General features: G+C 38.1%; 1 protein-coding gene across 5 annotated transcripts in view; it reads left to right on the forward strand.

Annotated features, from left to right (window-relative positions):
* Window positions 1-23,725, forward strand: part of AXDND1 (axonemal dynein light chain domain containing 1) — a 96,488-nt gene that overhangs the window by 58,972 nt on the left and 13,791 nt on the right. For all 5 annotated transcript variants that reach the window (XM_047840239.1, XM_047840240.1, XM_047840241.1 and 2 more), the window contains 10 exons: window positions 175-295; window positions 2,931-3,032; window positions 4,093-4,256; window positions 6,147-6,222; window positions 8,298-8,532; window positions 11,725-11,926; window positions 12,740-12,833; window positions 15,967-16,166; window positions 17,022-17,118; window positions 18,954-19,064. In XM_047840239.1, coding sequence (XP_047696195.1) covers window positions 175-295; window positions 2,931-3,032; window positions 4,093-4,256; window positions 6,147-6,222; window positions 8,298-8,532; window positions 11,725-11,926; window positions 12,740-12,833; window positions 15,967-16,166; window positions 17,022-17,118; window positions 18,954-19,064 — 1,402 coding nt within the window. The remainder of the gene's footprint in view (window positions 1-174; window positions 296-2,930; window positions 3,033-4,092; window positions 4,257-6,146; window positions 6,223-8,297; window positions 8,533-11,724; window positions 11,927-12,739; window positions 12,834-15,966; window positions 16,167-17,021; window positions 17,119-18,953; window positions 19,065-23,725) is intronic.

Consider the following 23,725-nt stretch of genomic DNA (forward strand, 5'->3'; position numbering starts at 1 on the left):
CACAAACCATGAGATTGTGACCTGAGCTGAAATCAAGAGTCAGGTGCTTAACCGACTGATCTACCCACATGCCCCCAAAGTTGTTTTTTTTTTTAATGTCCACCATCATAACAATTATTCAATAAATGTGAATTCTCAAAAACAAAGTCTGTATATATTTTTTAATTTTTTTAGGATTGTAGAAGAATACCATGACTTATACACATTGCAAAGAGGAAGGATGGAGTGTGATATTAAACAGTTAATGTCAGAAAGAGATGTCTGGAGCTCAGCCACATATGAATTGGCCCTAAAGGTTGGTTCATCTGGAATCATAACTCAGACTTCTTTTTTGCTGGATCAGTTTTGCTTTACCATTTTTTTTTTTTTTTTGCTTTACCATTTTTAATAATCTAGACAAAATTTTAAAAATGAAGATGTGTATTTAATTTATGAATAACGTGGCTATGATTGATGGGCCTTGAGAAAGGAAAGTTACATTTTTTTCTTTTGTTTCTTCGCTATTGAGTACCTGGCTATTGCCCAGTTAAGGGCTCTTTTTCTCACCAGAATCTAAGAAGTATAAGGAAGAACACTTTTTCTATTGTTTGTGAGCATGTTAAAATTTTCAACTTCTGCTTATACTAATTATAAACTAGGAAGTGTTATTTATATTTTTTCGCACAGTGTAACCATATTAGGATTATATCACTTTGGTTCTATTACCTTGGCATCTAAGATGACAAATGAATTGAAATATGGCAGTCTGTAGGTCATTACTGTAATACTTTAGGCAAGTACCAAACATCTGGGACTTGTGTTTACTAAGTATTAACCAGAAATTATGACCCTCAACATATTCACACTTTTGTCTCATTTTCCTCTGGAGTGGTCAGACCTCATCTAGTATACAATGTTTCATCCTGTTGCAGAATTTTTAAATGACATGTCAAGAAGAAACAATCATGACAGTAAATATGTAAGAATATATAAATCAGGGAGCTAGGCATGTTCAGTAGGAATAAAGAAGACAAGTGAGTTTCTTCACTCTAGTAGTATTTAAACAATAGAGAACTGACCCCTTGTAGTGGCTTCTGTGGAAAAATACCTTGAATTGGTGGAGGCTTTGTGTTAGCTCATCCCTAAAGCCCCTCCCAACAGGAAATGACAGCTAGAATGTCACCTTCCTGAAAATAACGACTTTGTCTCTTTTGTTTGTGTCTGGATGCACAGTGTCTAGAAACAGTCACTCACTGAATGACTGTATAATTGGTTCCGTATACCAGTGGTTCTCAAAGTATGGTCCAAGGACACCCTGCGCCCCTCCCCGCCTCACCAGGGATCCCTGAGACCCTTCCGTGAGGTGAAAACTAGTTTCTTCGTTATACTAAGAAGTTATTTGCCTTTTTCAGTCTCCTTTGCACACAAGTTACATTGGCTTTACAATGGGATGTTGCAGCCAACTGAATGCAGAAGCAAATATGAAAATCCAGCTCTATTAAGGCAGACATTAAAGAGATTTGTAAAAAAGTAAAACAATGATGTTCCTTTCATTATTTTTTTTGTTTTAGAAAATATAGTTATTTTTTTCATAAAAATACTATTTATGTTAACATACAATGGATTTATTGTTATGTTTAAGTGAATTAACAAATACATATTTTATTAAAAAATTTTTTTTAATTTTATTTTTAACTCATTTTATTTTTTATTTTTTTAAATTTACATCCAAATTAGTTAGCATATAGTGCAACAATGATTTCAGGAGTAGATTCCTTAATGCCCCTTACCCCTTATCCATTTAGCCCATGCCCCCTCCCACAACCCCTCCAGTAACACTCAGTTTGTTCTCCATATTTAAGAGTCTCTTCTGTTTTGTCCCCCTCCCTGTTTTTATATTATTTTTGTTTCCCTTCCCTTATGTTCATCTGTTTTGTCTCTTAAAGTCCTCATATGAGTGATGTCATATGATTTTTGTCTTTCTCTGACTAATTTTACTTCGCATAATACATTCCAGTTCCATCCACGTAGTTGCAAATGGCAAGATTTCTTTCTTTTTGATTGCCGAGGAATACTCCAGTGTGTGTGTGTGTGTGTGTGTGTGTGTGTGTGTGTGTGTGTGTGTATACACCACATCTTCTTTATCCATTCATCCATCGATGGACATTTGGGCTCTTTCCATACTTTGGCTATTGTTGATAGTGCTGCTGTAAACATGGGGGTGCACGTGTCCCTTTGAAATAGCACACCTGTATCCCTTGGATAAATGCCTAGTAGTGCAGTTACTGGGTTGTAGTTCTATTTTTAATTTTTTGAGGAACCTCCATACTGTTTTCCAGAGTGGCTGCACCAGCTTGCATTCCAAACAAATACATATTTTAAATAAGTTCAGGTTTTTTTTTTATTTTAAAAAAAAATTTTTTTTTTCAACGTTTATTTATTTTTGGGACAGAGAGAGACAGAGCATGAACAGGGGAGGGGCAGAGAGAGAGGGAGACACAGAATCGGAAACAGGCTCCAGGCTCTGAGCCATCAGCCCAGAGCCCGACGCGGGGCTCGAACTCACGGACCGCGAGATCGTGACCTGGCTGAAGTCGGACGCTTAACCGACTGCGCCACCCAGGCACCCCAATAAGTTCAGTTTTAATTTCCAAAATGGTAAATAGCAAATAGCTATAATGCATATGAACAAAAGCTCTTTGGAATCTTCGCTAATTTGTAAGAGCATTGCTTGGGAGTCTGTGCTATATGTTATCCTTCAGTTTGGTTCCAGTTCAGTAGTTTTAGAAAACACAAATTTATGATTCAAATTAGCTCATGACTTAAATAACAAATTGTGATGGAGTTAATGATTCAATGGAAAATTGATACGTGAAATTGGTTTGGGTTTAATAAATCACAGTGGTTTATTAATATCTTAGGTTCCTCATTTCAGTACTTTTTTCAAATAGGTAATTGAAAGAAATAGAGTTGTGTTGGCTAAAAGACTTTACCTCAATGAAAAAGGCTGGAATAAATATGCTAAGCATTTCATCATACTGCTGTCAGCCAAGGTAAAGATCAGTTCGCTTAAGTTATGGGAAAAGAGACTCCGGCCTTTGAGGGTTGAAACTGTAAGACGTGTTTGCTAAGTTTATAGGTTACATTTTAAATATAGTTTTGTATTTGTGCTTTATTGTGGGTGGGATGAAAAAATCTAAGGAAATGTAAACAAATGCTTTTTATATAATTGTCTTATATCCTAATTAAAGCACTTTAAGCAATTCAAGTTAATAATACTGAAAATGTTATTTATAGACTTATTCTATTAGTGTCTAAGCTAAAAGTAAAATGTAGGTAGCTGTGCATTTTTTGCAATTTTATGTGAAAATTCAAAGAGCACACTTGGTCGAAAAGGAGAGAAGTGGCAGTGTGTTCTGGGGTCATACCATTTACACTTGTCATTTAATTTAATTCTTTTTTTTTAATTTTTAAAGTTTATTTCTTTATTTTTGAGAGAGAGAAAGAGAGACAGACAGACAGGCAGAGAAAGGGAGTGCATGCGAGCAGGGGAGGGACAGAGAGAGAGGGAGAGAGAGAATCCCAAGCAGGTTCTACACTGTCAACAAGGAGCCTGATGTGGGGCTTGATCTCATGAACTGTGAGATCATGATCTGAGCCAAAATCAAGAGTCAGACCCACTTAACCCACTGAACCACCCAGGTGCCCTTTATAGTAGGGTCTTTATTTTTTGGATAAGAAAAATTAACCCCAAATAAATGAAATAGTATCCCCCAAGGTTACATAGCCAATAACTGGCTAGGATTCACATTTGGTTTTGTTTGGCTTTGAAATTCCTGTTCTTTCCAATGTACCACACTACTTCCCATGAAAGTAGGGAAATTGGGCTCTTGTCCCTAATATTTTATGTACCATGGAAAATCTACCAGCAAAGGCACTATGTGATGTTACTGATGATATTTTGAAGGAGAACTATCTTCTCAATTTTGATCCATTTTCTATGGCTATCTCTAGTATTACAATATCAATACACTAATTAACATTATTAGCATATGCTAATAAGTATTGTGTGAATAAGTGAATAAGTGGTTTCATTTTATGCGTATTATCTAGGACACTGCAGACCTTGCACTGTTGCAGAAATTGACACAGAAATGGAGAAACTTAATGAATAAATTTAAAAACGAAGTGGAACAAAATGAAGAATCTATAAGGGAGAGATTGCAAATTGTTAAGGATGGCCTTACCAAATGGCAGCAGTTTTTCAGAAATAATAGGTGGGTTACAAGAATCTTTTTTTTTAAAGGGTTTTGTTTTGTGGGTTTGTTTTATTTTAGAGAGAAAGAGGGTGGGGGGGGGGGGAGAGAGAGAGAGGATGAATCTTAAGCAGGCTCTACCCTGAACGTGGAGCCCAGTGAGGGGCTTGATCCCATGACTCCAGGATCATGACCTGAGCCAAAATCAAGAGTTGGATGCTCAATTGACTGAACCACCCAGTTGCCCTGGGTCTACAAGACTCTTGGTTTTGATTATATTGTGTCATGTCTGGTAACTCAGTCCAGTTCTTTCTTTCTCTCTGGTTCTCTTTTACCATGTAATAACTCTAACATTGATTTTGGTGGGGTAACTAGCAGCCTTTCCAAGGGTGCAGTCCTGCTAGGAGCTTGAGTGGTTTTGTGGTTTCTGGTGCTAACAATCTCTATAGTCCATCCTGACCTCTCTACCCAACTGCTGCCTCTATTTCAGTTCAGCTTGTTTCCTTTTCTTTTCTACCCTCTTCTTCCCTCCCCTCCCCTCCTCTCCTTCCCCTCCCTCTCCTCCCCTCCCCTCCCCTCCCCTCTCCTCTCCTCTCCCCTCTCCTCTCCTCTCATCACCTCACTTCCCCTCCCCTCACCTCCTCTCTCCTCCCCTTCCTTCCCCTCCCCTCCCTCTCCTCTCGTTTCCTTTTCTCTCATGTCCACATATGTCATTATTATTGGCAAACCTGAATATGTAGATCCATCTGCATGTGCAGAGAAATAGAACCAGTGGGTGGCAGTTATAAGGCGATTGATTTTGATTGGTGTTATACTTTATAACAATTAGAGAAATCTGACAATGGCCGCCTATAAAGTAGTTAAGTCAAGGTGGGATGATGAAATCACAGCTAAAGTTAGTGGGAATCTGGACTTTGAATCTAGTCTTGACTCAATGATTTCTAAGGTTTTTTTAAAACTTTAAGATGCTTGGTTTGTTGAGGAAACACATTTAGGAACCGGTTCCATTTCAGATTGAGGACAATGGTATCGGTTTTTCAGATCCTCTAAGGTTTTCCGGTTAGTAGATTTTTTGGAAGTTCTGGAAGCTGAAGCTGGTACATATCCAAGCTGGTGACTACTGCCATTTCCTGTTTTTGCTGTTTGTTGACTCTTAGCTGGTTAGGGGAGCACGGAGAGCAGGGTTCACTTTTCCCTTTCTCTTCAAGAACTTCTTTCTCAAGAGCTTTTGCCTTGTGAGACTTCAGAGATATTAAAAGAAACTCTTTCTTGCCAGAAGTTGGGACTCCTGAACTAATGTTGAGTCTTAATTATTCATTAGGCTTCCTATTCATTACATATTGTTTTGGCTGCTGTATTTAACAAGAATTATTCTTATGATGATCTAATTTTGGGTGTCAGAGACCCAGACACTGCCCTGTCAGTACTCTTATGGCCTCTGACCTTATAACTTGATTGCTCAGGTCTGATTGGAGCCTGAATTTATGTTTATACTTATATTTACATTTGCAAATTTAAAGATGAATGCCTGTAAGGAAAGGGGCTAACCCTGGAAGGCATGCTTGGAAATCATTCAAGAGAAACATAATGTTATTATGCAGTATACAGATTCATGATTTTCTTTCTTTTTTTTTTTTAAATGTTTTTATTTATTTTTGAGACAGAGAGAGACAGAGCATGAGCAGGGGAGGGGCAGAGAGAGAGGGAGACACAGAATCTGAAGCAGGCTCCAGGCTCTGAGCTGTCAGCGCAGAGCCTGACGCAGGGCTCGAACTCACGGACTGTGAGATCATGACCTGAGCTGAAGTCGGACGCTCAACCGACTGAGCCACCCAGGCGCCCCAGATTCATGATTTTCTTTGTTTATATACTGTTCTGAGACCCTGCTCTTATTCTTTTTCCTTCTTCCAGTGAAAAAGACATTTTATCTCCTGATAAAGAAAATATATTTGAATCAGTTATTCCAGATTTCAAGCAGTGGCAAAAGGTAAGACATTCTAATGAACTGTTTGGTAATCAAAGTGCTGTTTGTAAATTGCCACTTTTCACCAATGAATGAGTCACATCTCATCCTTTAAGAATGCCATATGGCATTTTATGAAAGACAGAGAAAATAGCAAGACTCCAGGGACTTTTAAAAATACGCTTAAGTATTTATTTTCAGTTCTATTTTAGATTTGGGGGCCAAATAAAGTTAGGCTGCCAGAAAAAATTGGGAAAAGATACTTGGGTGGCAGTGAGGGTCATTCTGATTCTCTCTTCTAATCATCAGATAGAAGTAACATCTGTACCTCTCCCGTACCTGGCTTTTGTCTCAAGAACAACTTGGACTTTTAAAATTCAGAACATCTTTTTAAAAAATTGGGGTATGATATAGACATACCGTAAAATATACCAGTTTAGTGATTTTTAAGTGTGCACTTCAGTGGCATTAAGTGTACTTATTGTTTGTTGTGCACCCGTCACCACCATCCATGTCCAGACTTGATTCATCTTCCTGAACTGAAACTTTACCCAATAAACACCAAGCCTCCTCTATTTCCTTCTCTCTAGCCACTGGCAACCACCATTGTGCTTTCCGTCTCTATATTTTTGACTACTCTGGGCACTGGAATTACAGTATCTGTCCCTTTGTGACTTATTTCCTTTAGCATAATGTCCTTAAGGTTCATCTGTCTGGTAGCATGTGTCAGAATTTCCTTCCTTTTATAGGCTAATACTCCACTGCATGTATATACTACACTTTGTTTATTAATAACATAGATACATACATACATACATACATACATACATACATTTATTTATTTATTTATTTATTTATTTATTTATTTTGACAGCAAGATAGGGCATGAGCACGGGAGGGGTGGAGAGAGAGAATCCCAAGTAGGCTTCAAGCCATCAACACAGAGCCTGACACGGGGCTTGAACTCACAAACTGTGAGAATGTGACCTGAGCCAAAATCAAGAGTCAGTTGCTCAACCTACTGAACCACTGGGGCCCCAATAACATCTTTTTAAAAGAGTTTGAGCTTTGAAAATAGATTTCATTAATCAAACTACTGTTATGTCCTAGCAGTCTGACAAAGGAAAATATATAAGATACTGAAATCCTCCAAAGTGAATGTGAGACTTATGGCCTGAAGAAGTCTCATCCAGATCCCAGGAAGCTGTTTTCTTGTCTTATGGAATGACTTGAGCAGAATATTCTCAAAATTGAGGATGTTTTTTGTCCTATTTATCATATAGCTAGTTTAGTGACTTCACTGTTTATCTGGCAATTTTGACATTGAATAGGTAAGATTGAAAAAAAATCATGCTGCTTTATTTAGTAGGAATAATAATTCTCATTCATTAAGCACTTTGTCAGGCTGAAGGTACTTTCCATACATTATCACACGTACCAAGGGATACAGGTTTTATAATCCCTGTGCCAGATGTGGAAGTGAAATTTAGAGATGTTAAGTAATTTACTGAAGTTGTCTATAAATGGTAACTGGCAGAGTCAGACCAGTCCAGGTCTCTCTAGCTCCCAAATCCTTGCCCTTAATTGCTCTGCTACATTGCTTCTTTGTACTAATTCCTCTTTTTGAAGCCTGGGTGATTTGTTTGCATTTTCTGAGTCACAAATATGTAAATTGCACTTTTATAGGCTTTGGACTTGGGGTTAGACAAATAGAACACAACAGATACATTCTAGCAACTTTCCCAGTCTAATGGGGATCACGTAAATAGGTATATTATATCCTCACCAAAGCACATAGTAATTAAACATGCTCAGCTCCCTGGTCCTTCTTTGCCTGTCATTCATTTTTACTCAAATAGGACTTAATTATTTTCATTTTGGTAAGCTATGGGTTATCTTATGGGGTGTTATAATTAATTTAAATTCACTTAATTTTGAAAATGGAGCTATGTCGTATGAAAAAATGGTATGAACAGATAGTAATAGGATATATAACTCCAAAATAATTGGTAGATACTGGGAATTAAAGATCTGGGTAGACTTTGATGAAATCATTAGGGAATAATAGTCTAATTTCCTTACCCTCTCTCATTCTCTAGATGCTGAATGAAGATAAAGAAAAGTTTACTGGAGATTGTCTGGTGTCAAAATATGATTCTCTCAAGATTATTAAACATTTACAGGAAAACTGGACAGATATTGGGTATGGGATATTTGGTCGCCATAAAAATATGGAGGGGGAGCTGCCACCAGAGCAACAGCACATGAAGGAAATTGTGAAAACCATTGGAAGACTCTACAAAGAATTTGAAATAAGAATAAATGGGGATAATGGTAAGAAAAAAACAATGATACAATGCTTGACATTATGACATTATAAAGCATTTTGATAGTAATTATTATTTGTATTACAATTACTATTTAAAAATCTAAATAATAGTGATTATATTTATAATACAACTAATATTTAAAATCAAAATAATACATACACATGGTTTTAAAAATTAAGCAAAAGAAAGCACTGAGCACTGCTTTATTGAGATGTAATTCATATGCAATGCAACTCCCTGTTTAAAGTATACAATTCAGTGATTTTTACTACATTCACAGATATGAGCCACCATTACCACAGTCAATTATAGAATATTTTTCTCAAAAGAAACCCTGTACCCTTTAGCTCTTGCTCTTTTGTCCTCCCATCCCTGATTTTCTGTGTCTGTGGATTTCTCTATTCTGGACTTTCGTATGAATGGGATCATATAGTACGTGATGTTTTGTAACTGACTTCTTTCATTTAGCGTAATGTTTTAAAGGTTTACCTATGTTTTAGCATGTGTCAGTACTCTATTCATTTTTATAATGAATACATTCCATTGTATGTGTATATCACATTTTGTATATCATTTCTTTTTTATATATAGTTTCTTTTTTTAATGTTTATTTTTGAGAGAGAGAGAGAGAGAGAGAGAGAGAGAACACACAAGTGGGGGAGGAGCAGACAGAGGGGGACAGGGGATCTGAAGCAAGCTCTGCATTGATAGCAGAGATCCTGATGTGGGGCTTGAACTCACAAACCACAAGATCATGACCTGAGCTGAAGTTGGACACTTAACCAACTGAGCCACCCAGGTGCCCCTTGTGTATCATTTCATACATTGATGGACATTTGGGTTGTTTCTACTTTTTGGCTATTATGAATAATGCTGATAAAAAATTTTGTTTACACATTTCTGTGTGGAAATAGTTTTCATTTCTCTTAGGTATATATCTAGGAGTAAAGTTGTTGGTCAACTAGTAACTCTATCTTTAAGTTTTTGAGAACTGTCACACTGTTTTCAAAGACGCTGGATCGTTTTATATGCCCATCCCCAGTATATGAGGGTTCTGGTTTCTCCACATCCTTGCCATCGTTATCTGACTTTTGGATTCCAGCCATACTAGTGAGTGTGTAATAGTATCTCATTGTGGTTTTGAGTTAGGTTTTTCTGATGATTACTGACGTTGGTATTTTTTAAAGCTTATTAACCATTTATGTTTCTTCTTTGGAGAACTGTCTATTCAGACAGATCCTTTGTCCATGTTTTAATTGGGTTATTTGTTTTTCTGTTATTGAGTTGTAAGAGTTCTTTATAGGTACAAAAGCTTTTTCAGATATATGGATTGTAAGTATTTTCTATGATTCTATGGGATGTTTTTTTCATTTTTTTGACGGTGTCCTTTGCAGTGCAAAAATTTTAAATTTTGATGAAGTTCAATTTATCTTTTTTTCTTTTTTTTTTTTTTTGTTTGTGCTTCCAGTGCCATGTCTGTGAATCCTCTTCCAAATTTAAAGTCATGAAGTTTATCCTTATGTATTCTAAGAGTTTTACGACTTTTGCTCTTATGTTATGGTATTTGACCATTTCGAGTAATTTTTGTATATTGTGTGAGGTAAAGGTCTAACTTCATTCTCTTGCGTGTGAATATCTAATTATCCCACTACCATTTTTTAGAAATGTATTTCCCACATTTAAAGGCCTTGACACCCTTGTCAAAAATTAGTTGATGGTAGTGGTTTATTTCTGGACTCCCAATTCTTTTCCATTGATGTATATGTCTGTCATTGTGTCAGTATCAAACTATCTTAATTATTCTTGCTTTGTAGTAAGTTTTAAAATTGATAAGTGTGAGGAGTCCTACTTTATGTGTTTTATGATTGTTTTGGCCATTTTTTTTTAAATTATTTTTTTCAACGTTTATTTATTTTTTGGGACAGAGAGAGACAGAGCATGAACGGGGGAGGGGCAGAGAGAGAGGGAGACACAGAATGGGAAACAGGCTCCAGGCTCCGAGCCATCAGCCCAGAGCCTGACGCGGGGCTCGAACTCACGGACCGCGAGATCGTGACCTGGCTGAAGTCGGACGCTTAACCGACTGCGCCACCCAGGTGCCCCTGTTTTGGCCATTTTGAGTCACTTCCAATTCCATCTGAATTTTAGAAACAGCTTATTAATTTCTATAAGGAGAGGATATGCTTGGATTCTGATAGGGATTTTATTACATCTATGGATCCGTTTGGGCAGGTTTGACATTTTAACAATGTGAAATCTTCCAATCCATGAACATGGGATGTTTTTCCAATTATTTGGATCTTTAGTTTCTTTTAACAGTGTTTTCTACAATTCTGAGAATGTTTTGCACTTCCTCTTCTCCTCCCCCTCCTCCTCCTCCTCCTCTTCTTTCTCCTCTTCCTCCTTCTTCTTCTTCTTCTTCTTCTTCTTCTTCTTTCTTCTTTCTTCTTTCTTCTTTCTTCTTTCTTCTTTCTTCTTTTTTAGGAGTGGTCAAAAGAACAGATATTAACTTATTTATTTTATGTTTTTGTTTTGTTTTCAGGAATAGAATTTAGTGCTTCATCACTTACATATAACACCCAGTGCTCATCGCAACAAGTGTTTTCCTCAATGCCTCTCATCCCTTTAGCCCTTCCTCCCCCTCCACCCAACACCCCACTAGCAACCTTCAGTTTGTTCTCTGTATTTAAAAGTCTCTTATGGTTTGTCTCCCTCTCTGTTTTTTTTTTTTTTAATTAATGTTTATTTATTTTTGAGACAGAGAGAGACAGAGCATGAATGGGGGAGGGGCAGAGAGAGAGGGAGACACAGAATCCGAAACAGGCTCCAGGCTCTGAGCTGTCAGCACGGAGCCCGATGCGGGGCTCGAACTCCTAGACTGTGAGATCATGACCTGAGCCGAAGTCGGACGCTCAACCGACTGAGCCACCCAGGCGCCCCTCCCTCTCTGTTTTTTATATTATTTTTGCTTACCTTCCCTTATGTTCATCTGTTTTGTATCTTAAATTCCATATATGAGTGAAATAATAAAAGATTTATCTTTTTCTGAGTGGCTTATTTCACTTAGCCTAATACATTCTAGTTCCATCCATTATATTACAATATAATTTATTATTTATTGGCATTTTATAATTTAGTATTAAAATGGCAGACTTATGACTACTTTTAAAAGTTATTACTTTTCTCACTTTTCTAGGTATCTCTAAAATTCTTTCAAGTTTGATTAGTTCTCTTGAATTCTGTTCTTTCAAGATGGAAAGTGTCCTGGAGTTTCCTGAAATGCATCTTAAAGAATACGAGGAACTTAATGAAAAAATTAATGAAATAATATCTCAGTTGGATGCCTCATTAAACATTGTTGGTACCATCCCTCCGTATATAGACACGGATTCTGGCTCGTAAGTTCCCATAGCTTTCTACTGGACAGAAGGGAATCCTCACTTCTCCACTGCATTTTCCCAGTACCTAGCCTCAGCGACAGGCAAGGGGTGGGGGTGGGGGTCTGAGGAGAAACCTTGGATGTCCTTTTCCTTCCAGGAAAAAAGCCCTCAACTGGGAACTGGAAGATGAGGGAGCTCAGTGTCCATAACTCCAGCAGTCTGGAGTGGAGTGTCTGCCTCACTGAGCACCGAGGGGAAAGAGAGAGAAGAGTCTTGTTCCAAATACCGTAGACTCTCCTTGCTTTTCTTATTGAATTTTCACAGATTGTCTTGACCACATGTTTCTGCAGTTGCTGTTTGTTCCAGAGGCTTTCAGTCGTTTGGTTTTGTTGTGTTTTTCTAACAGTTCTCACCCAGGTTCACTAAGGAGTGGATCAGCTTTGCTCCTCACACTGTCATGTTGGAAACTGATCTCTTGAGAATTTTAAAATTCATTTTTCTCACTTTGTGATCTCACTGCCTAGAAGTGAATGTAAAGGGTAGGAGTGTGAGTTTCTACAGTAGAGAGTTAGCACTGAAGGTAAGATCTACATTGTCCCAAGAGCATCATGCCAGTTGCTACCTGCATGGAGTTAGGAAGGCGATGACAATGAATAAGCCATTATACCAGGTGATTTAAGGTTTTGGTTCACCTTTCCTGAATTCTCAAACAATTGGCAACACCTGAGTTTACTAGGTCCGGTGAAATAAAACCCCTTCTTTTAGCTGATAGTTTAACTTTTATACTCTATGTGAGTCACTTATCTTTATTTTGTTTGACTTTTCCTTCAGGGTGCTTCAAGCACAAATATTTAACATGATTCAACAATGGCTTTTGAAGATAGGCAATGAGATTAACAATGGTAACATTGAACTTCAGCACCAAGTATGTACTTGTAGGGGTTTGTGAAATTATATTTTGCCTTGGCTGGGAGTTTTCTTAAAAGGAAAATTAGGTCATAACTATCCAATTGGAGCAGGAGGTTGGGAGGGCAAAATGGGAACTTATGTGATGTAATTACTCAAATGATTTGTATGGATATTTATTTTTAAATTTTATTTTACTTTATTTTTCTTCTTGAGAGAGTGTGCAGGGGAGAGAGAGAGACAGAAACAGAGAAAGAGATAGAGACAGAGAATCTTAAGCAGGTTTCATGCTGAGTATGGATCCCACAACCATGGGATCATGACCTGAGCTGAAGTCAAGAGTCCCAACGTTTAACCAACTGAGCCACCCAGGCGCCCCTGATTCTAATTTTAAATTCAGCTATGAACCTAAATTCAGCATGCCCTAGATTCTACCATTTAATCTCTACAATACAACTTTGAAATGAAGATAATAATGTTTCTGTTTGTTTATTAGGGATAGTTCAAGGATCAATTAATATTTTATGTAAGCAAAAATTAGTTATTTGAATGAGGGTATAAATCCAGGCCATTGATATAGGAAAGAACAGTTAGGAATTTATTTACTTTGAGAAGCAGCAGGGGTATAGCTTGTGAATGTGGGGGGAAATATCTTTAACTTGTGAAATCACAAGTCAGGAAGAGTTGCCCTTTTCCTGATGTGTTAATTAAGTTATAAAAACACGTTCATCAACATTCCTTTAGGTCATTAACAACCTTTCCTTCCGAGGTGGGAAGCTTGGGTTTTAGTACCAGCTAGGCTCCCAAGTTTGATTTTTATTTGTCCATTTAACAACATTTATTAAGCACTTAATTCTCTGTCAAGTACTATGTGTGGTTTTGAGGGATAAAATGATGGTCCATGTCTTAAAGAGACGCATAGGCTAATTGAGGTGACAGATGTGCGAACAATTCTAATAGACGTGTACAGAACAGTATAGAAACATGGGGAAAGGATCAAGTTAAAGCCAGTGGAAGTTAAAAAGACTTCTCAGAGTAGGTCATGTGTAAGCCTGGAAGAATACTTAGGGACTCATCAAACAGAGAATGGGGATAGGGCATTTGAAGGGTATGGCATGTTTGACATTTGCATTTCATGATGTTTTCTACATTTTATGTCTGGGACCGAGCCTCAGCAAACACCATAATGCAGAACTTCCAAAACTTGACTGGTTCCCACTGCTGCCTGTGCCTCAGTGTTCTCGCACTCCTAAACCAAAAGAAACCCCTCACGGTTCAGTTTATTAAGTAGATAGTTTCGAACAACTTACAAATATTTGTGTCCTAATAACTTAGTAACTTTGGAAAAGCAATATGTGTTAAAATAGTTAAACAAGGAGGCCATTATACTGGCGTAGCTCTGGTCCCTTTGGTAGCCTCTGTAAACAAACCAAAGCCAGAGTCAGTACACTTGAATCTAAGAAAACAAAACTCAAGGACTGATCATAAACAGGCAACTAGATTTTCTTGAATATGAAAAAATGGAACTCAGGAACATCTGTCACAAGAGCCAACTAACTACATTTCCCAAATAAGGCAACATTTGAGTTACAGTCAATTAAATAATTGCATTGCTTTGCTTCAGTGTCTTCTCTATAAAAATATTTTTCCTGGCCCCTGCCTGCAGAATGCCCCTGACCATTTTTTGGTTTTGACACGGCCTGATTCTAATTGCTTGCTCAAATAAGCTTTGCAAAATTTAATGTTTTAGTTTAACTTTTTAGATATACATATGTTGAAAGAAAAAGAAACCCTTTTATTCTCATTTAATCAACATTATTTACTAATACAATGTATGCACTTAACTACTGGACAACTTCTCTAATCTTGAAACCTGATGGGACGGTGCCACCCTCATTTCTTGTTGAACCTCGATTTTCCCAAAGTACTTTTTTTTTTTAAACCACACAACCACCAATAAAACCAGCTTTGCCAAGGAAAGATGTCATAAAGTGATAGAGTGCATCCAGTGTTGAAACTGTGAACTATGTCAAGTTCATGCTGTGCTGATAGGTGTCACACATCACTGTTATTTCCCTCAAGAATTTAAAACCCCACGACAGGGGCGCCTGGGTGGCGCAGTCGGTTAAGCGTCCGACTTCAGCCAGGTCACGATCTCCCGGTCCGTGAGTTCGAGCCCCGTGTCAGGCTCTGGGCTGATGGCTCAGAGCCTGGAGCCTGTTTCTGATTCTGTGTCTCCCTCTCTCTCTGCCCCTCCCCCGTTCATGCTCTGTCTCTCTCTGTCCCAAAAATAAATAAACGCTGAAAAAAAAAAATGAAAAAAAAAAAACAAAACCCCACGACATCCTTGAGAATTTACTTTAGAGCTCTGCAATGTCTTAGTGCACAATTGGGGAACTGCAGCTTTAATGGGTTAATACCTTTGACCAAACTAAAGAGGAAGAGGGTAGTTTAATGTAGTATAATGAGCAAAAGAAAACAAGGTTATCCTAGCTGAGTAGTGATGATTTGATTTCATTAAGAATGGTAGTGTTCATATGTGGATCTTGAGAAACTTAGCAGAAGACCATGGGGGAAGGAAGGGGGAAAAATAGTTACAAACACATAGGGAGGGAGGCAAACCGTAAGAGACTCTTAAATACAGAGATCAAACTGAGGGTGGATGGGGGGGTCGGGGAGAATGGGTGATGGGCATTGAGGAAGGCACTTGTTGGGATGAGCACTGGGTGTTGTATGTAAGTGGTGAACCATGGGAATCTACCCCCAAAACCAAGAGCACACTTTACATACTCTGTGTTAGCCAATTTGACAATAAATTATGTTAAAAAAAAAAAAAAAGAATGATAGTGTTGTTGGAGCACCTGGGCGACTCAGTCATTTGAACTCCCGGGAAATTCTTGATTTCCCCTCAGGTCATGATCTCAAGGTCATGAGATCGAGCGCCCTGTTTTGGTCTCTGTGCTGCGTGTGGAGGCTATTTCGGATTCTCTCTCTGTTCCTCTCCCTCTGTCCCTACTCCCCTCAAAAAAAAAAAAATGGTAGTGTTGTTGCAAGTTAGACACAGGTATGCTTCCTATTTTTACATTTGGTATGGTTTTTACTGTTTGATTTATTTAAAATAAGTCATTTATATTATAATCATGTTTTAACAGATGGATGAGTTGCATATATCTATGATCCAGTGGATGGTAAGCTTGCTGATTTTAATGGTGCCTGACTTTACTGACCAAGACACTCTCCCAAAGTTGGAAAAGGAAAGTGCTGAGAAACATGATGTAAGAGTTGCAAAGTTAGAGCTGGACGCAATCGCACTGGCCAGAAAGTTGTCGCAATATTCAAGCTATTTGAACAGGTGAAACTATCTGATTATTTTATTATTGTCCTTTTGAAGATTAAATGTGACATAAAGCAGAGGAGATAAGGGCGGTGAGGTAGCAGCAATCAGGGATTGTTTTCAAACCTTGAAAGAAATATTAGTTCAGTTTTTAAACCAGCTTCAACACTGCCCGGTTGAAATATGTGATTTTAGTGTTTTCCCATTGGCTTTAGAATTCTTTTGAACACAGTGTTACCATAGGCAAGTTGGGAAGTGTATACTTATACGGGAGAATTAGTAAAAAGAAAACCAAATCAAACGAAAAAGGCCCACTTGTTTGCGTTAATAAGATACATCTTGCATGTTTGCACACACTGCGGGGGCAGGGGGGCATTTTTGAAGAAGCTTGTAATTCCCTATGTAATTCCATGCAAAACTGAATGTACACTTATATTCACTAAATCTATTTAGTTTCACCAAACACCAACTGAAACGTCTCTTAAAAAAAGAAAACCCAAATGAAAAAACCCCTATATCTGAAAAGCTAGAAGATTCTTATCAAATACAGATAAGGTCTGAAAAATTATAATTTTTTAACTAGGAAGCATATGTTAGTACAATTGCTTCAAATTCAGGAAGTAGCTTTTATTTTCATTCAATGTTACCCATGGTCAAGAGTGAGAAGAATGAAAAGGAGGAACAGGACAAGGGTGAGAAACCTGAGAGACAGATTATTTTCCTTCGTGAGTCAATAGTTTAATTATTATGGTAAACTTCCATGGTATCTGAATTTAAAACACTTAGAAGAGGAACCAATAATAAATAGGTCATGCTATGTGTGTGTGTGTGTGCGTGTGTGTGCTTTTATTTATTTTATTTTATTTTTTCCAGTTGTTGCAAAGGGATGGTAACAGCTATGGCTCTGAATAAAGCAGGTCACTTAGAAAAAAATCCTACTAAGGATCTTCATGAACTGAATGAGATGAAGGTAACACTATCTTCCCCTTTTGTTTTGTTTGTTTGTTTTAGCAGACTTCTTAGGTTGACTTGTATTACAACAAACTACACGTATTTAAGGTGTACAGTCTGGTAATTTCTAAATTATGGATACACCCATAAAATGATTATTATTTAAAAAAAGGAAAATATCTAACACATTCAAAGTTTCCTTATACCCCTTTGTAATCTCTCCTTCCAGCATCATCCTGCCCCCATGCAAGGTCTGATCCATTTTCTAACACCAAAGATTATTTTTATTGTCTAGAATATATAAATAGACTCATTCAGAATGTGTACTTTTTTGATCCGACTTCGTTACTTGGCATAATTATTTTGAGAATCACACATATTGTTGCTCTTATTAAAATTGCATGCTTTTTAGTGCTGAGTAGTATTTCATTATATGGATAATACACAATTTATCCATTCTCTGTTGATGGGCATTTGAATGCCAGTTTGGGTTATTACAAAGCTTTAATGCATATTCATGTATATATGCATCTCTTTCATTTCTCTTGAGCAGATATCTAGGAATGGAATGTCTAAGTCACATGGTATGTATGTGTTGAACGTTTTAAGAAACTGTCAAACTATCCTCCAATGTGGTTAAACCATTTTACACTCCCGCCAGCAGTGTATGAATGTTCCCCCTGGCCACTTCCTCACCAATACTCACTGTGGTCTGTCATCCATAGTGGATATTGTTCTAGACATTCTGTTGTGTTCTCTTGATCTGTTTGTTGACATTGTCACCATTATTAAGCGGTCTTGATTACTATGGTCATAGAAGAAGTTTTGAAATCCAGTAGTGTGTATCCTTCAAATTTGTTCTTTTTCAAGATTGATCAAGCCGCCTGAATTAAAATCCAAGTGCTTTGCTTAACTATATATATGACCTTGAGCAAGATGATCAATTGCTCTGTCCTTCAGTCTCTACATCAAAAAAATGAGAAGAATAATGATACATATTTCTGTTCTCATCACAAGAAAAAAATTTGTAACTATGTATGGTGACAGATATTAACTAGGCTTATTGTGGTGATCATGTTGCAATATACGCAAATATTGACTCATCAGGTTGTTCACCTGAAACGAATATAATGTTATTTTTTGTGTGTGCATTTGTTTTGGGGTTAATCCATTTTTTAAAATTTTAATTTTTTAAATTAATTAAGTTTTTAATTAAATTGCAGTTAACATAACAGTATTATATTAGTTTCAAGTATACAATATAGTGATTCAACAATTCCCTGCATCACAAGTGCCCTCCTTAATCCTCATCGCTTATTTCACCCATCCCCCCACCCACTTCCACTCTGGTAACCATCAGTTTGTTCCCAGTGTAATGTTATTTCAATTATACCTCATAAAAAATAATAGCACATATTACATACTGAATGAATTAATATTGCACGTGCTTAGAACAGAGTCTGGCCTATAATTAAAGCCAAGTAAATGTGGGCTATTTCTATTGTTACTGCTATGCAATCACAGTTGACCTGGTCAGCTGCGAAACATTTGTTGGGACAGACTGTTTGCCTGTAGTAAATGCAGCAGCCTTTCTGCGTCTGGTTTTATGGCACATCACAGCTGCTTGCCCCATTACAACCCAGATCCCCAAATCCTGTTGATAAGAGATGGTGTGATTTCAGGTGTGTGTTCATAGAGACTCATTTCTGCACAGATCTTTGAAGTGATAAAAAGTTAATTGAATGGAGTTGTATTTAGAGTTGTACTTAACAGCTCCTCGATAGAAGGAGTGAATAAATGAGTTGTTACAGTCTGATTTTTTCTGCTTAGTAATTATCTTTGATCTCTTCTCAGAGAGAATGTCATGAGTGGATCACCACATGTTCTCACCTCCTTTCTGGGCTTAAAGGCAGAATAATAAAGTTACTGACACCGGAAGAAAAGGAGTACCTGTTTGGAGAAGAGGTATTTGCCATGTGTTGACATTGATCATTATTCAGCCTCATCCTGTATTGCAATAGATAAGGTTTCAGTGACTTTTTCCTATCAGTGTTCTGAGTCCTCACTTATTTACCAGAAGAGAATGTGGTCCCTGGCCAAGAGCATTAGTAGTTCTTCTCCCTTCTAAGGGAGAAAATCATCCACCTAAGTATCTCTCCTCACTTTCTTAGTGGATGATTTTGCTTTCTCCTTCATAAAAGGAAGGATGGCTTTCAGAGGGGAGCTGCCTGTCACATCCTGAGGCAGGTCCTCAGACTGGTCTGCTTTTGTGTGCACACTTCCTCATCCCCTTCAGGCTCTGTCTTCCATTTAAGGTTATTTCTTCTCTTGAGCACCTAACCCAGCCCATTGGCCTCTCTCTTTTGTGTCTTAAAAATTTTTTTTAAGTTTATTTTTTATTTTATTTTATTTTATTTTATTTTTTAGACAGTTTTTAAAAAATTTTTTTAACGTTTTTTTAATTTATTTTTGAGACAGAGAGAGACAGAGCATGAACAGGGGAGGGTGAGAGAGAGAGAGAGGGAGACACAGAATCTGAAACAGGTTCCAGGCTCTGAGCTGTCAGCACAGAGCCCGATGCTCGAACCAGGGCTCGAACTCACAGAGTGAGAGATCATGACCTGAGCCGAAGTCGGACGCTTAACTGACTGAGCCACCCAGGCGCCCCTAAGTTTATTTATTTTTGAGAGAGAGAGAGAGAGCATGTAGGCAAGTGCTGGAGGGGCAGCGAGAGGGGAGTACAGAGGATCTGAAGCAGACTCTGCTGACAGCGGAGAGCCCAGTGCGGGGCTCCAACTCACGAACTTTGAGATCATAACCTGAGCCGAAGTCAGACACTCAACGGATGGAGCCACCCAGGCGCCTTGTGGGACTTGCGTTTTATATTGAAACACCAAAGAAACACCACCTTTCTAAATTATACACCTTTTACAAATGCTTATTTTTCTTTGCTGCCCAGATCTTGGCCAGAATTATTTTGAATTAGCCACTGAATGATTTCAGAAAATTGAGTAACACAGACGTGATCTTGGTTACGCAACAGATCTATGAAAAAATTAAATTCAAGAGCTCTGCACAATCATAGGGAACAGAAAGGATTTTAAAGGTGATTGAATTCAGCCTAACATCAGATGTGTGAAACTTTGCATTACCACCCATCCTTGATCTATGCCTATATTTGAGCATCTGCAGTGGCAGAGACCTACTTTCAGAATTAGCCATTTGTTTTGGTGAGCACTCACTAGTAGAATGTTATTCTTTCTATTGAACTAGATGAAATACATTTCCTTGTAACTTTTTCTGCTCACTGGCCCTGTTCAGCCTTTTGGGTTGATGTGAACAAGGTGGATTTGTCTTCCACATTGTACTGTTTCTAATAGTCCATGTTGTAGTGTTTTCTAACATTTGAAAATAGTGATATTCAACCTAAGTCTGTTTCTGGAATTTATTTTCTATTTATCTGTTCATGGGTCATCACCACAATATTTTAATTTTTGAGGCATTATGGTGCATTTTCATATCTGGTAGGGTCAGCTCTCCTCACCGATCTTTTTCATGGGCTTCAGGGTTTCACCATTTTTGCTTATTTATCTTCTATAGAACTCTATAATCTACCTCTAGAAAAAATAGGAATTTTGAAAACTGGGATCATTCTAAATTTATATGTTAACTTAGAGCAGAGATACTTATGTTGTTGGGTTGTTGTATCCAAAAATGGGGGATACAGGATGTCTACTTTTAATGCTTTTTAATGATGTTTTATGGTTTACTCATTTTGTGCATTTCTTGTGAGGTTTAGGTCTGACTGTTTTATTTTACTGCTATTTAAAATTTTTTTTTAACGTTTATTTATTTTTGAGACAGAGAGAGACAGAGCATGAACGGGGGAGGGTCACAGAGATAGGGAGACACAGAATCTGAAACAGGCTCCAGGCTCTGAGCTGTCAGCACAGAGCCCGACGCGGGGCTCGAACCCACGGACCGTGAGATCATGACCTGAGCCGAAGTCGGACGCTCAACCGACCAAGCCACCCAGGCGCCCCTTTTACTGCTATTTTAAATGGGATCTTCTTTTCCATTGTATCTTATAATTGAGAACTGTGTGTATGTTATTGATCTATGTATTTTAATTTTGTATTCTGTGACTTTACTGAATTATCTTACTGTTTTCAGTAGTTTTCAATAGATTCTTTTGGGTTCTCCAGATACTTAATCAAATCATCTACAAATAGAGATAATTTGACCTCTTTCTTTCAATTATTATGGCTCTAATCACTTTTTCTTGTCTGATTTCAATGGGTAATTCTTCCAATTAGGTGTTAAATAGTGGTAGCAATAGTAAGCATCCTCTTCTGTTTAAAAAAATTAAGAAAAAATTATTTTTTTTTTGGATAGAGAGAGTACAAGCAGGGAAGGGGCAGAGAGAAAGAGGGAGGCATGGAATCTGAAGCAGGCTCCAGGCTCTGAGTTGTCAGCACAGAGCCCAACACGGGGCTTGAACTCACGGACCGCAAGACCATGATCTGAGCCGAATCGGATACCCAGCTGACTGTGCCACCCAGGCGCCCCTTTAATTTCTTTATTGTTCCTTCATACATCCCAGATCTTCTGCCTGAGATCATTTTCTTTCTGCCTTGACCTTTACATTTTTCTTTAGTGAGGATTTACTGGAGGCAACCTTAATTTTTGTTTGTCTGAAAATGTCTTTATTTCACTCACATTCTTAAAATTTTTTTTGCTGGGCATACAATTCTAGGATGGTATTATTTTCTCTTAGCCCATTGATGACACTGTTTCTACTGTTTTCTGGATTTTATTGTTACCAAAGTGACAGTTGAGAATTCAGCTGTCAGTTCCTTTGAAGTTAACCCTCTCTTCTCTCTGGCTGCTTTGAAGATCTTTTTATCTTTGGCATTTTGCAGTTTCACTCTGATACGTTCTGAAGGTGGAGTTCCTTTTCTTTTTAAATTTTGCTGTTAATTCTCTTGGTTTCCTGAATCTTTGAGTTGGTATCTTGAATTAGATATGGAAAATTCTGTTTTTGTCTCTTCAAATATTGTCTCTACTATATTTGCTCTCTCCTTTCTTTCTGGCTGAATGGATATGTATTAGAACCTATGCACATGTCTTTGAACCTTATTTCGTATTTTCTATCTCTCTGTGTCTGCACTACATCCTGGATAATTTCATCTGGTTTACCTTCCTGTTCACTAATCTTCTATTAAACCTTTGTGTTCAGTTTTTATTTTATTTTATTTTTTGTTTTTTTGACTGGACTAAGTGGCTTTATTGGGGAAAGCCAGGATTACATCAGACGTAAGAGTTGGCATTGGGGCCCTTCTTCTTTCCAAAGGTGGGCACAACGTTGACAAAGTGCCAGTTGTATAGTATCCACCACTTGGCTCGGCCTGTCTTCTCCTCCTCCCCCTCCCCCTCCCCCTCCCCCTCTCCCTCCTTCTCCTGTTTGGCCACCTCAGGAGTCTGCCCTCTTACTTTCCCAGCACGGGTCAGGGAACCATGGACTTTACCTTCAAGCCTGCGGCAAGCTACTTCCAGGGTGGTCAGAGCCTCTTCTCCACACTGACCCAGGGTGGCCTCATCCTCTAGGGCCGTGCCTGCCAGGAGCACGACTTGATCTTCTGGAGCGACGCCCTCCAGAGAGGCTACATGAACCTTGATCTGGGCGACCGTCTCCTGGCCGATCACCTCGAGGGTGTGTAGCTCCTGGGCGTGGACAAAAAGCTGCATGTCGGCCACTGGACGACGGCCACCGCAGCCACGACCACGAAGATGGAGTCGAGAAAGAGCTCTGTTCAGTTTTTAAATTTAATTGTTAAAGTTCTATTTGGTTCTTTTTCGAGTCTGATCATTTTTGTAATCTTTGTCTCTTTATTCATATTTTCAATCTTTTATTTCTTTAGACAGGTTAATATAACTTTGTAGTCTATTTGATAATTCTAATATATGATATATCTGTATAAGAATGTTAATTACAAACTGGACAGCAACACGCAAAAGAATGAAATTGGATCACTTTCTTGCACCATACACAAAAATAAATTCACAATGGATTAAAGACCTAATGTGAGACCTGAAACCATAAAACTCCTAGCAGAGAGCACATAAGATAATTTCTCCAGCATCGGCCATAGCAACGTTTTCCTGGATACATCTCCTAAGGCAAGGGAAACAAAAGCAAAAATAAACTATTGGAACTACTTCAAAATAAAAAGCTTCTGTGCAGCAGGGCCCCTGGGTGCCGTAGTCGGTTGAGCGTCCAACTCTTCATTTTGGCTCAGGTCATGAATCCTGGGGTTGTGGGACTGAGTCCTGCATTGGGCTTCACAGTGAGCCTTGAGCCTGCTGAGGATTCTCTCCATCTCCTGCTCTGCCCCTTCCACTGCTCACCTGCTCTCTCTCTATAAAAAAGAAGAAAAAAGCTACACAGCGAAAGGGAATAATTAACAAAACTAAAAGAGAAATACCGAGTGGGCAAAGATATTTGCAAATGTCAGCTCTGATAAAGGGTTAGTATCTGAAATATATAAAGAATCTCTACGACTCAATACCAAAGAACCAAATAATCCAATTAACAAATGGGCAGAAGACATGAACAGACTTTGCTC

Source organism: Prionailurus viverrinus, chromosome F1 (assembly GCF_022837055.1).
Source record: "Prionailurus viverrinus isolate Anna chromosome F1, UM_Priviv_1.0, whole genome shotgun sequence".
Taxonomy (NCBI): domain Eukaryota; kingdom Metazoa; phylum Chordata; class Mammalia; order Carnivora; family Felidae; genus Prionailurus; species Prionailurus viverrinus.